Source organism: Capra hircus, chromosome 7 (assembly GCF_001704415.2).
Source record: "Capra hircus breed San Clemente chromosome 7, ASM170441v1, whole genome shotgun sequence".
Lineage (NCBI taxonomy): Eukaryota > Metazoa > Chordata > Mammalia > Artiodactyla > Bovidae > Capra > Capra hircus.
The window spans coordinates 64,341,477-64,352,774 of NC_030814.1; the positions used below are offsets into that span (position 1 = coordinate 64,341,477).

The 11,298-nt window shown below is 40.2% G+C and overlaps 1 protein-coding gene across 3 annotated transcripts in view; it reads right to left on the reverse strand.

Moving 5' to 3' along the window:
- SEC24A (SEC24 homolog A, COPII coat complex component) overlaps positions 1-11,284 on the reverse strand; it is a 77,318-nt gene extending 66,034 nt beyond the window's left edge. The window contains exon 1 of one of the 3 annotated variants that reach the window (XM_018050373.1): positions 11,060-11,284. In XM_018050373.1, the coding sequence (XP_017905862.1) occupies positions 11,060-11,255 (196 nt within the window). In that variant the 5' untranslated portion in view covers positions 11,256-11,284. Of the gene's footprint in view, positions 1-3,531; positions 3,962-11,059 lie in introns of those variants that run through there. The other 2 variants (XM_018050374.1, XM_018050375.1) reach the window with 2 other exon arrangements.

The window sequence follows — 11,298 nt, forward strand, 5'->3', positions numbered from 1 at the left end:
CCTGGTTGCACAGTGGATAAGAATGTCTGCCAATGCAGGGGACACCGGTTCAATCCCTCATCTGGCAAGACCCCACATGCCTTGGAGCAACTAAGCCCCTGCACCACAACTCCTGAGCCCGCGCACCCTAGAGCCGCAAACAGAGGAAAAGCCCACACAAATCAAGGAAGACCCAGCGCAGCTAAAAATAAATATTATATTTTTAAAGACTGCCTATATTAAAAATACACAATCGTAATTATGGTTTACCTCATAGAAACTAAAAGAGATTTACATTTTTGCCATGCCTAAAATAGAGATATGAGCACAAGTCTAGCATTTAAACTGATGACTAACCCATACATCACATTCTACTATGTTTCAGCTGACAATATCAGACGCAACTTGGTGACTGAACAACATATATAAACATCCACAGAAAATTTCACCAGAAAGAAAACAGTTGAAAACGAGCTCAAATCTTACAATGAACAAGTCAATACATATTTAGTGACCTAAACTGCAAATACCCAATTCTAAAATCACTCAATAAAACCGGTAATTTCTTAAATGTGTTAGACACCATGTGAATCTGCTGGAGAGAAGATGATGTGCAAAAACAGATATTCTTGCCCTTACAGGACTTACAGTCTAGAGGGAAAACATATTATTTCATAAAATTATAATGTAACAGGGGAATGAATCTGGGTGGAAGAGAAAATGCAGAATATTCTTCTCACTCTTAACCAATAAGGGGAAAAGCTGAGTATTACATAAATATTACAAAAAATAATGTTAATAAAACTACAGTTTCTAACTGCCTTGACAAATTGACTCAAATAGTCAACAAAGGAGCTAATTACAAGTGGGAGTCATGATTTGCTTTTAGTCTTTATTATATGGTAATCAGATGAAAATCTGCCAGTTTAAGTAGTCTTGCAGTTTCACTATCAACTTCTGCAAAGGAAATGAGTGCACCCAAATCTACACAGAGACTTAGAAAAACCATTCCAGACAATTTTTGGATTGTAGTGCAATGTAACAATCAACCACAGAAAGAAATGTCCAGATGTGTGAGGTATTCTGCAATATAGTAACACTATACAACACGAAAGTAAGTTACAGAAAAACCAAAGAGTTGACTACTCAATCAGCTTTTAAATTAAAAATAGAAGATCCAACTAAACTGTAATGTGTAATTTAAGCATGCTACATTAAACCTAAAGCATGATAATTCAATAGTATTTAAGCAGCATAAGTGCCTAGAAAGAGTTAACCAAAAAAAAATTAGATCCAGTACTGAACTTTTTTTTCACCTTTTAGAGAAATATCCTTCCCTCCAATTCTCCACCACATCCCTACTCTCTTTATTAGTAGTGGAGTGAACAATGTGAACAGTAACGGAACCCAATAGACATTTTACTGAGAATACTTTTACAAAAAACTTTAGAAATAGGGTTTATAAAAAGAATGTCAAAGTTATATCTTAACAAGGGTGTATACCTTATTACCCAGCTATTCTACTTTTACACATTTATCAAAGAATACAAAAGCACTAATTCAGAAAGATCTATGTACCCCTATGCTGACTACAGCATTATTTACAGCAGCCAAGACATGGAAATAACCTATTTGTCCATCAATGGATGAATGGATAAAGATGTAATAGACAGACACACACACAATGGAATATTAATATAATTCAGCCATAAATAGAATGAAATCCTGCCATTTGCAAGAACATGGATGGAACTTGAAAGTACTATGCTAAGCGAAATAAGCAGACAAAGATAGATAAATACCATATAATTTCACTCATATTTAGAAGCTAGAAAAACAAACTAAGTGAACAGACAAAATAAAACAAAAACTCACCAATACAGAGATCAGATTAGTGGTTACCAGAAGGGGAGGGGGTTGGGGAAATGAGTGAAGGGGTCAAGTGTATAGTGATGGATGGTAACTGGACCTGTGGTGTTGATCACTTTGTGGTGTATACTGATGTTGAATTATAATGCTGTACACTTGAAGCTTATTTTCTAGAAAGTGGTGGTATATATTTGCAGTCCTATGGCTCTAAGCAAGCTGTGTACATGGACTCCTTTTTTATTCTCTTTTATAATCCGAAGGACAGAAATGGAGCATGCAACACAGGTCTGCTGGACTGGACCAAATCAACACAGTGACAACATCTGCAGTACAGCACACACAATGGCTAAACTGCTTTACCATTTCAAAATTATCAAAACTATACTTACATATAAGTTTGCAAGCATATTTGCAGGATTTACCATTTAAAACTCGTGTAAAAGTGCAACTTAAAGAAAAAAACACAGTCATACGGCATCTTGCTTAAGAGTTTTGGCCTTAAAGTAAATGTCTTAAAATAATTTCATCCTCAGTGAAAATGTAACTAAATAGCCTAGAATTAAAAAAAAATAGTTTACATAATCTGTTACCATAAGTTTGAGAAAAAACAATTGATTCAATTTAATACCATTTCAGTGCTTACTCTCATTTATTCTTGCTACTGCCTACATACCTGCCTACTCAGAGACATTTTTTAAAGTTTTTTGGGGCCTACTTTGTAAAGAAAACAGTAGTCTCTAAAAACAATGTAAATTAGATATTTTAGTCAGTGGCTATTTTCTCGAATTTCACAGCAATCTTAGATTTCAGTGGGAAACTGAAGCATTTTAATATTATTGTACTAGTTTTGTTTCCAAGAACTGAAGATTTATAAGTAAACTGGTAACCTGGAAAACTGTTGGGAGAACATCTGTCTTTATTATAAGTTCTTTATAATCATAAAGAACTTAGCAAATCACAACATAGGACAATTTAAAGAATCCTAGAAAGAGTATAAAATTAGAAGACATCTTCACACCAAATGACAAATTATAGTGCCACATGTACACTCTGGTCAGAGGTTCAGAGACTTTGTGTCCAACCACTTTCCAAGTGATGTAATGACCTCTGGAAATCAAACAGGAGAGCCTCCCGTTCTAAAGTTGAAAAACTGAACAGGTGGCCTGGGTACAATTCGGGGAAGGTACGAGGAGAGAAGAGCAGGCCCTAAAGAGGCAAAGCATAATCCTCCATTCATCTCCGCAGATTCACACTGAGTACGACCCTCACCCTAATGCAGGCCCGATGGGACCGAAATGAATCAGACCCCAAACCTTGCTCTCCAGAAGACGCGGGTGAGGTGGCGCGGAGGGAAAGGGCACATAAACAGATCCCATGAGCCTTGTATGCGAGTTCTGAGATACAGACGGGAGTCTGTGTTCTTTACCCATGTATACCCAGGGCGTTATATACAGCAAGTGCTCAGCAACTGTGTGCTTAACAAACGACTAAATAAATAAATATGAAACACTAAGACGAGTCTCGGTCCCTGTGGCTCAGCCTCCCAGCTCCAGGTGCTACTGACCCTGGCAGGGAAGTCACTCTCGCCTACTGTCCCCTCAGACGCAGGCAACAACCAAAGGTTAACTCGGGCCGGGGCCCAAACTTCGCCTTCCCTAACTCTCAACACCCAAAGGCACTTACCGTTCGTGTAGGGAGACCCCGAGGCAGAGGCGGCCCCGTTCTGGGCCTGGAGGCCGGTGGAGGCGCCGCCAGAGGCGGGTATCCCGGGCTGGGACATGACGACGACGTTTATAGGGGTCTGGTCGGGGTCTGCGACAGCCCCAAGCCGAGAGTTGAAAAACGACGGCTGGAAGCCAGGGAGGGGGCTAACGACTTAGGACTGGAAGCCGGATAGAGAGAGGGCGGCGCAAGGAGCCCTACGCATGGCGCCGCATTCTCCCCAGTCCGCAGGCGGTCAGAGCTCGGCCTGGGGGGCGAGGCTCGGGTGTCGGGCCGCTGGGGCCGAGAACGCCGGGATGGGAAGCAGCAGCCAAGCGGAGAGGGACCGAGGGAGGCCCCGGCCGGAACTGCCTGTCAGCCGCTGTGCGCGCAGGCGCAATCGGGACACGTGGCACTTCCGGCTCCGGCCTCGCAGCGGCAGCTGCGGTCGGTGAGCTCTTCTCTCCCGCGGGGCTTCCCTGAAGCCACCTGACAGCTCCGGGTGTCCCGGCCCGAAGGACCGTGCTCGGCCTCTCCTGCCACGTCACTGACTCTCTCCGTCGGCCGGAAGTGGCGTGTGTCACCGATGCGGAAATCCCCGCCGTCGTGAACGCGGCAAGGCCGGGATCTGAGGACAGTCAGGGTTTCAGTGGCAGCTTTGGAGGGGTGGGACTGACAGTTCTTCTCCGCCAGTTTTTGTGAAGATTACCTGAGAGGACAGACTTCATTGTCCTTTGTTGAAGCTAAACCTCAGGTAGCTGAACCGATTAATGTTCATCACGGTATTTCATTTCACATTTCATCATATTCCAGGTGTAAATTGTAAGGGATTTTTTTTAAAGGTTAATTAGGTATAAGTGTTCAAAGTAATCAAATCGAATTGGAGGCCTTTGCTTTTTGACCTGAAGATTCAAAAGTAATTTTAATTTTGAAACTCGCTGATTCATACAGCAAGTCATGCCAAAGTTCATTAACATATTTAAATAGCAATTTTATTTCCTCTTCTAAGAGTTTACAGTAAGGTACAACATTCAGACTTCCTTTCTAGGCAAGGTGACTTTTTTCTTGCAAGTAGACTTTTTTTTTTTACTTTTGAGACTAAAGGGAGGTAGAAACTGGAATGATGAGACAACATAGTTAATGACATCAGTGATCACGGTAGCCACCTTCCTTATACTTAGGTTTTTCCAGTTCTGAGCTGATGATAAAGCCCTTCTTTATAGATTTGTATTGTTGACTAAAATTTCATGCCAAGGGTTTCAAAATCTGTGAAAGGTGAAATACATCTTAACCATTTAATATCAAATGCCTACTATGGAATGTTATATTACATACAAAAAGAGTAAGAACTAAACTGCTGTGAGAGGCCTGAAAACAGTAAGAATTCAAATAACTGTTAACTTTTAGCTTTTTTTTTAATATTTGCCTCAGATGTGTAAAAATATGTTTGCTGTGCATGAAATTGAAAAATTCAATTCCTTTGTCCAAGATACAAATACAAAGTCTTTAGGATGAAGATGATACTTTTGGTCAAAATGTTTTTAGCTTAGGGCCCCATAACAAAAATCCCAAAGCATATGTCCCAAGACCGCTTGAAAAGATACACAATCACAAGCCTCTCAATGGTTTTCAGATACATAAACACAAGTCTATTTTCTGAGAAAATGGACCTCAGAAACTGAGCCTCCCTGAGCTTAGACAGTGTTACCTTAAAAAGAGCAAATCCTTAAGCCTGGAGTCAAACTGGCATTAGTTTAATTTTTTTTTTATGCAACATTTTAATGATCTTGGTTTACTAACCTTGGCATTGGAGTTTGATTTGGTTAAATCAAGTTTTCTTTGGACTTTGTTCTGTTTAAGCAATATCTCTGAACAGCAAAAAAAAAAAAAAGCAACAACTGATGAAGAATTAGCCATTTTAAAAAGCAAATAACCTCTGGTTCAATCAGGTTAAACAAACATAAATAATTTGCTAATAAGTAAACAATGCTTTTTCTAAAATGTGTCCCACCCCTATGTATCCCTGTTGCTATTATCACCCCCACTCCAAAAACAATAACAAGAAACAAAACTATGGTTACATCTTTCAAGTGTTTCTTACATTTTCAGAGTAATCAGCTTTAAAATATTGATGGAAAAGGCATTATTTGTCATCTGCACACCCTGAGGAATAGTAGGAAAGTAGGTTTAGGTAACTGAAATGAGAAAACATTTAAACAGTTAAGTGCTTTTCATATTTAAATATTATCCACACAGTGCCAAAGTGCCAAATCCTCTGGCTTCTTAAAGTGTGGCCACATAAATTTTATGGAAAAATTATTACTATTACCAGTTGTTAAAGGTATTGATATTTCTTTGATCAGTTATTATATCTACTCTATACTACCATACACTTTTCTAAACTAATGTCAATAATATATTCTACTTTGTAATCCTTGATTTCCAGAACAGGACCCTTCTACCACATATGCCTCTCCACATACCTAGTATCACATTTCTGTACATTATTTTCAGAGCCTTCAACCCTGTTCAAGAAAATTATAAACAATAAAATAAGTGACACAAAAGTGTTTCAGTAAAGACACAGCATTATAATAAGAATATTTCATTGACTTAGATTCCTTATTTAGACCCAAAAAAGGGAGATGCATTCCTAATAAAATTTGCTGATGTGCAGAAGTGGACTTGGGCTGGCATGAGCCTGCTCATAACTACTAAACTGTCAGCTAATAAGCAGGATCAATTCTGCTTATTTTTCAGGATAATGGAAATTATTTTAGGTCTTCTAGTTATTTTTTAAAATTTGTTCTATTTCAAACAAAGAACTAGTTTCAATTACAAATATCAGGTTTCTTTTGAAACTGTCTTGTGGTTCCATTTTAGAAATAGTTCCTTTGGCCTCATTTGCCTCTCACAGGACATCTGTTTGTATCTGAAGTCAGTGGTTCTGAAGGTACAAGTTCAGTTATCCCACACCAAGACAGTAAATTGCTTTCTTTGAAAACTTCAATTTTATGTAGTTCTCACTGCCCACTCTAGTTAGTTTTCTAGTTAGTTTTCATCATCTCACACTTGAACTATTGGGATGGTCTTTCTGCTTTCAATCTCTCCCACCCATCCTTCATGTTGAACTGAGCTCCGAAGTACTGATTCCATTTTTATTTCCTATACCGCTAAACCTGTAATTGCTCCTTTTACTTGCTCCATCGAGTTAAAGTTTCTCTGCATGCGTTTTCTCTTCTCATTCTGAGTAAAATCCAAAGTCCAACTCATAGCCTTCAAGGCTTCAGATCACTCAGCCATCCTTGTTATTTCTCTCATTATCTTCTACACTCCCTCTCACTCACTACTCCAGACACACTATTAGTTTTTTTAGACCTAAAGAGACACTGTACAAAGAATATTTCATTGACTTTGATTCCGTATTTAGGAATAAGGAATCTCTAGGCATACAAGCACAAGTCTGCCTTAATTCGTATTTGCATTACCTGGGATGCTCTTCCCCAAGACACTCATCCAACTCAATCACTCACCCTTTCTTTAGTCAAATGATACCTTATGGTGAGGCCTTTTCTGAACACCCTGTACAACAGCATACTCTTGCTGCTGACTTTCTATCCCTCCCACCATCCTTTTTTTTTCTTCACAGCACTTACCAACATTGTTATATATTTGTGTTTATGCTTATCTTTCTTCAGTGGAATAAAATTCAATATACCTCATGACAGTTTTAAGGTAATCATATTGATTTCATGTCTGTCTGCTTGGTTAGAACATAAGAGAGCCCAGGGCCTGTGTCCTGTTCAACTCTGTATTCTCAACACATGGTTTGGGGCCTCACACTTAACAGGTGTTCAATAAACATTTTTGAATGGATAAATTTAAAGTGTCATCTCTTCCAATCTTCTATTTGGAATATTTTGACCCTCATTTGTTCACTACTGTAAGTTCCTATTGCACTTGGAGACTAAATCACACCAGAGTCGGACACGACTGAAGTGACTTAGCAGCAGCAGCTTCACTTATTTCTGAAGTATCATGTTCTCTAATTCTTTTATTTTTAACTATTATGCCACATTATGTCCCATCTGATGCTGACCTGTAGGGTAGCTGAAATACTGTCAGCGTCTGGTCAGACCTTATCTCCTCTGGGTAGCTGGTACAATGTCAAACGCCAACTCTTTCCTTATATATCTCTCTGTCCCTGCCTATCCACACATACTCTGGCACCATGGTATCAGAAATATGAAATATAAATTCCCTTCTAAACTATCTTTTCACCGTATTCTCTACTGGATGACCTCACCAGCTCCTTCATTAGTTGATTTCTTCACTCATTCAACCAATACTTATAAAATGGTTTCCATATGACAGGCACCAAGAAAAAACAGAACAGGACAGACAGGGTCTCTTCCTTCTGTGGAGTTTTCAGTGGAGGAAATGCAATAAAAATGTAAATAAATATATCTTTTTACATTTTGAACTTAATACGTGCTGTTGCTGCTGCTGCTAAGTCGCGTCAGTCGTATCCGATTCTGTGCGACCCCATAGACAGAAGCCCACCAGGCTCCTCTGTCCCTGGGATTCTCCAGGGAAGAGCACTAGAGTGGGTTGCCATTTCCTTCTCCAGTGCATGAAAGTGAAAAGTGAAAGTCGCTCAGTCGTGTCCGACTCTTAGCGACCCCATGGACTATGAGCCTATGAGGCTCCTTCGTCCATGGGATTTCCCAGGCAAGAGTACTGGAGTGGGGTGCCATTGCCTTACGTGCTGTTGAGGTCCTGGTAATAAGATAGAGACTAGGAAGCAGGGAGTTGATGTGGATAGAAAAGTTAGGACATGAGGTGACATTTAAGCTGTGATCTAAAGGACAAGGAAGTTAGCTATACAAAGGGAGAATATGGGGAGAAGTAGGACCCTGGGCAAAGGGAACAGCACCTACAAGAGCTCAGACACAGGAATGAGCTTGCTGTGGTGAGCAAGACAGAGTGGCACAAGCTGAGATTGGAGAAATATAGGAAGCAAAGCAGCAGGAGCCTTATAAGGCATTGTACAGACTTTATAGACTTTGGGAAACAACTGAAGAATGGTAAACAGTAATTAAATTCATGCTTTCAAATGAATGCATCAAAAAATCAATCCAACAGCTGGGAAGATAACCAGTCAATGGGGAAAGAAGAGCCGCTGCAGTAGCCCAGGCCACGGACAATAGTGACCTGCAGTGAGGTGGTTGTAGGGGAGACAGAAGTAGACTCACTAAGCCAGGCTAAAACCTGGAGCTTTGATATTTCCTTTACTCTTGCTACCAACATGTAATCAGTCGTGTGTAGGTTCTGACTTCTACAATTTCTCACAGCTGACTCTATTTCTTTGTTCCCACTGACCCAGCACTGCCCCATACCACCTCTCACTTCTGTGACTGCGGCTGTCTCATTACTAATCTCAGTTTTCAGTCCTTACCTGTTCCAATACAACCCACACACGGCTGCCAGAGCAAACTTTCAAAAATATGATTCTGACCCTGTTCCTGTTCTGCTCAGAACCTCCAAAAGACTCTATAGTTTGGGAGTCTACATCCCTGGTAGTCCAGTGGAAAGCTATTTAGTCAAAGCATGATGCTTGCCTGGTGCTTTTCCCATCCCTGTTCCTTTCTGAATGTTATTCTCACATTATGATATTATCCCTGCTGGATATTAATCCCCATTTTACATATGTAGTAACTGAAACTTCAAGTGGTTAATAATGTTAGAACCATAATCTGTAGCTGTACTCTATTAAAATACAGTCATTAAAATTAATGATTTAGAAGAATACTTGATTACATTGAAATGTTTTTAACTTTAGATGTTTTACAAAACTGTTCGTAGTATGATTATAATCTTATAAAACTGTTTGTATCTGTGAGGTGTGACAGAGGGTAATTTTTGTTTCCATTTTTCTTGACTTTCCAAACTTTTTAACCATGACTGTGTATTACTTTTATCATGATAAAAGTCATCAAAAAGCTCAAGGGTAAATATCTTACATATCCTGTAAGGCTCTCCTCAAACACTGATATCTCCTGCCTCTCCACTCCCTCACCCCTACCAGAAGTTTGTAGTTTGTTATCCTTTCTCTCCTCCTACCTTCTTTTATAGTCAGTTGTGAATTAACACATCTCCCAGCCAAATCAAAAGGTCCTGGAAGAAAGAGACTGTCTTGCTTATTGTCATTCCCCCATTCCTAATCGATTTACAATCTATTGCTGAAGTCAGCAGGAATCATAATTTAGATTTCTATCTAAAGGCTAACTCAAATGCCAAGGATATCAGGAATATCTTTTCAATTTCTGGAAAAGAGGTGTGGCGGAATCTTAAGAAGCCCGGTGAAGTGCCTCAAGCCACTTAAAAGTATTTATTGTGGGGGGAGAAAGGCTCAAGAGGGAGACGATATATGTATAATTATGGCTGATTAGCATTGTTGCATGGCAGAAACCAACACAACACTATAAAGCAATTATCCTCCAATTTTAAAAAAGTATTTATTAAACCAAACTGAAGACTAGATCAGTGGAAAGGAGAATAAAGGGAAACCCAGAGTAGAACAGCAGGCTCCTCCAACTTAGACCAATCGACTCCAGGGAAATTCTTTAACCCTCTGAGGACAAAAATGTACCAAAGAGTCCTTTATATTATGACTGAATCACTTGCTCGAATGTATTCAGCACCTATAGTATGCCAAGCACTGAAAATATGTTCAACGGGAGAAAAGGCAGATATGGTTCTTCACCTAAGGAAGCTGACAGAATGCCTGTTGGGGAAGCTATAGATAAATAATCATACATTTTAATTGTAAAATTATAAGCAAGATAATTTCAATCAATCATAAGATAAATTGCACAGTTACTGGGGAAACCTGAAATAAAGGGCTTAACTGAATCAGAGGGAGTCTGATGAGAGAGCTACTGGTGAGGAGACCTGAAGAGTGTGTAGGAGTTAGCCAGGTGGAGGGAGATATCTGCGGAAGCAGTTCTGGCAGAAGGAATGACAAGTGAGAAGCGAGGACCAATGGAGTAAGTCATTTCCTGAGGCTGGGATGAAAGAGGGGGAGAGCCTGTAATAGGCTTGTTGGGAATCGATCCAATAACTGCTTCAGTCCCCAAGCACCTCCTTGTTCTGTCTGCATCCCCGAGAAAGACTCGTAGGCTTGGGAGCAATCTTGGAAGCACTGCCATCACATTTTCATTCAAGGCACCCGAGTATTCCTATTTGAATAAATTAAAGAAAAGTAACATCCATGAGCAAAAAACAGCGGAGTCAAGACAGTCTTAAAGATCAACATTCTTTAGTAAAGAACGTTGGAGTAAAGACAGCCTTGATGAAAGCTCAACACATTATCTGGCACATTTTGTAAATTATTTGTTGAACTCAAGAAACAGGTGCACTTTGAAAATGTAATTTATTATTATTTTTTAAAGAAAGAAAGAAAAGAGGACGTCACGTATAATTTCCCCAAGCTAAGACCCGGTGTTACCTTCTCTGCCTGAAACTCCTTCAGGCCTGTGTGGGCAGCAGGTCCCAGCCCAGAGCGCAGTCAGCCACGGGACTGTCCGCGGAACCGCCGGAAGGCGGAACTGCAGGCGCGCGGCACTGCTGTCCTGCGAACCTTCGGGAGTGAAGCACCCGCCGGCCCGGAAGGAGCTAATGCGAACTAAGGCCGCGGCAGCCATCGCTCTTTGCAGTTCGGTGTCGGAGTGAATAGGGCCGACTCCA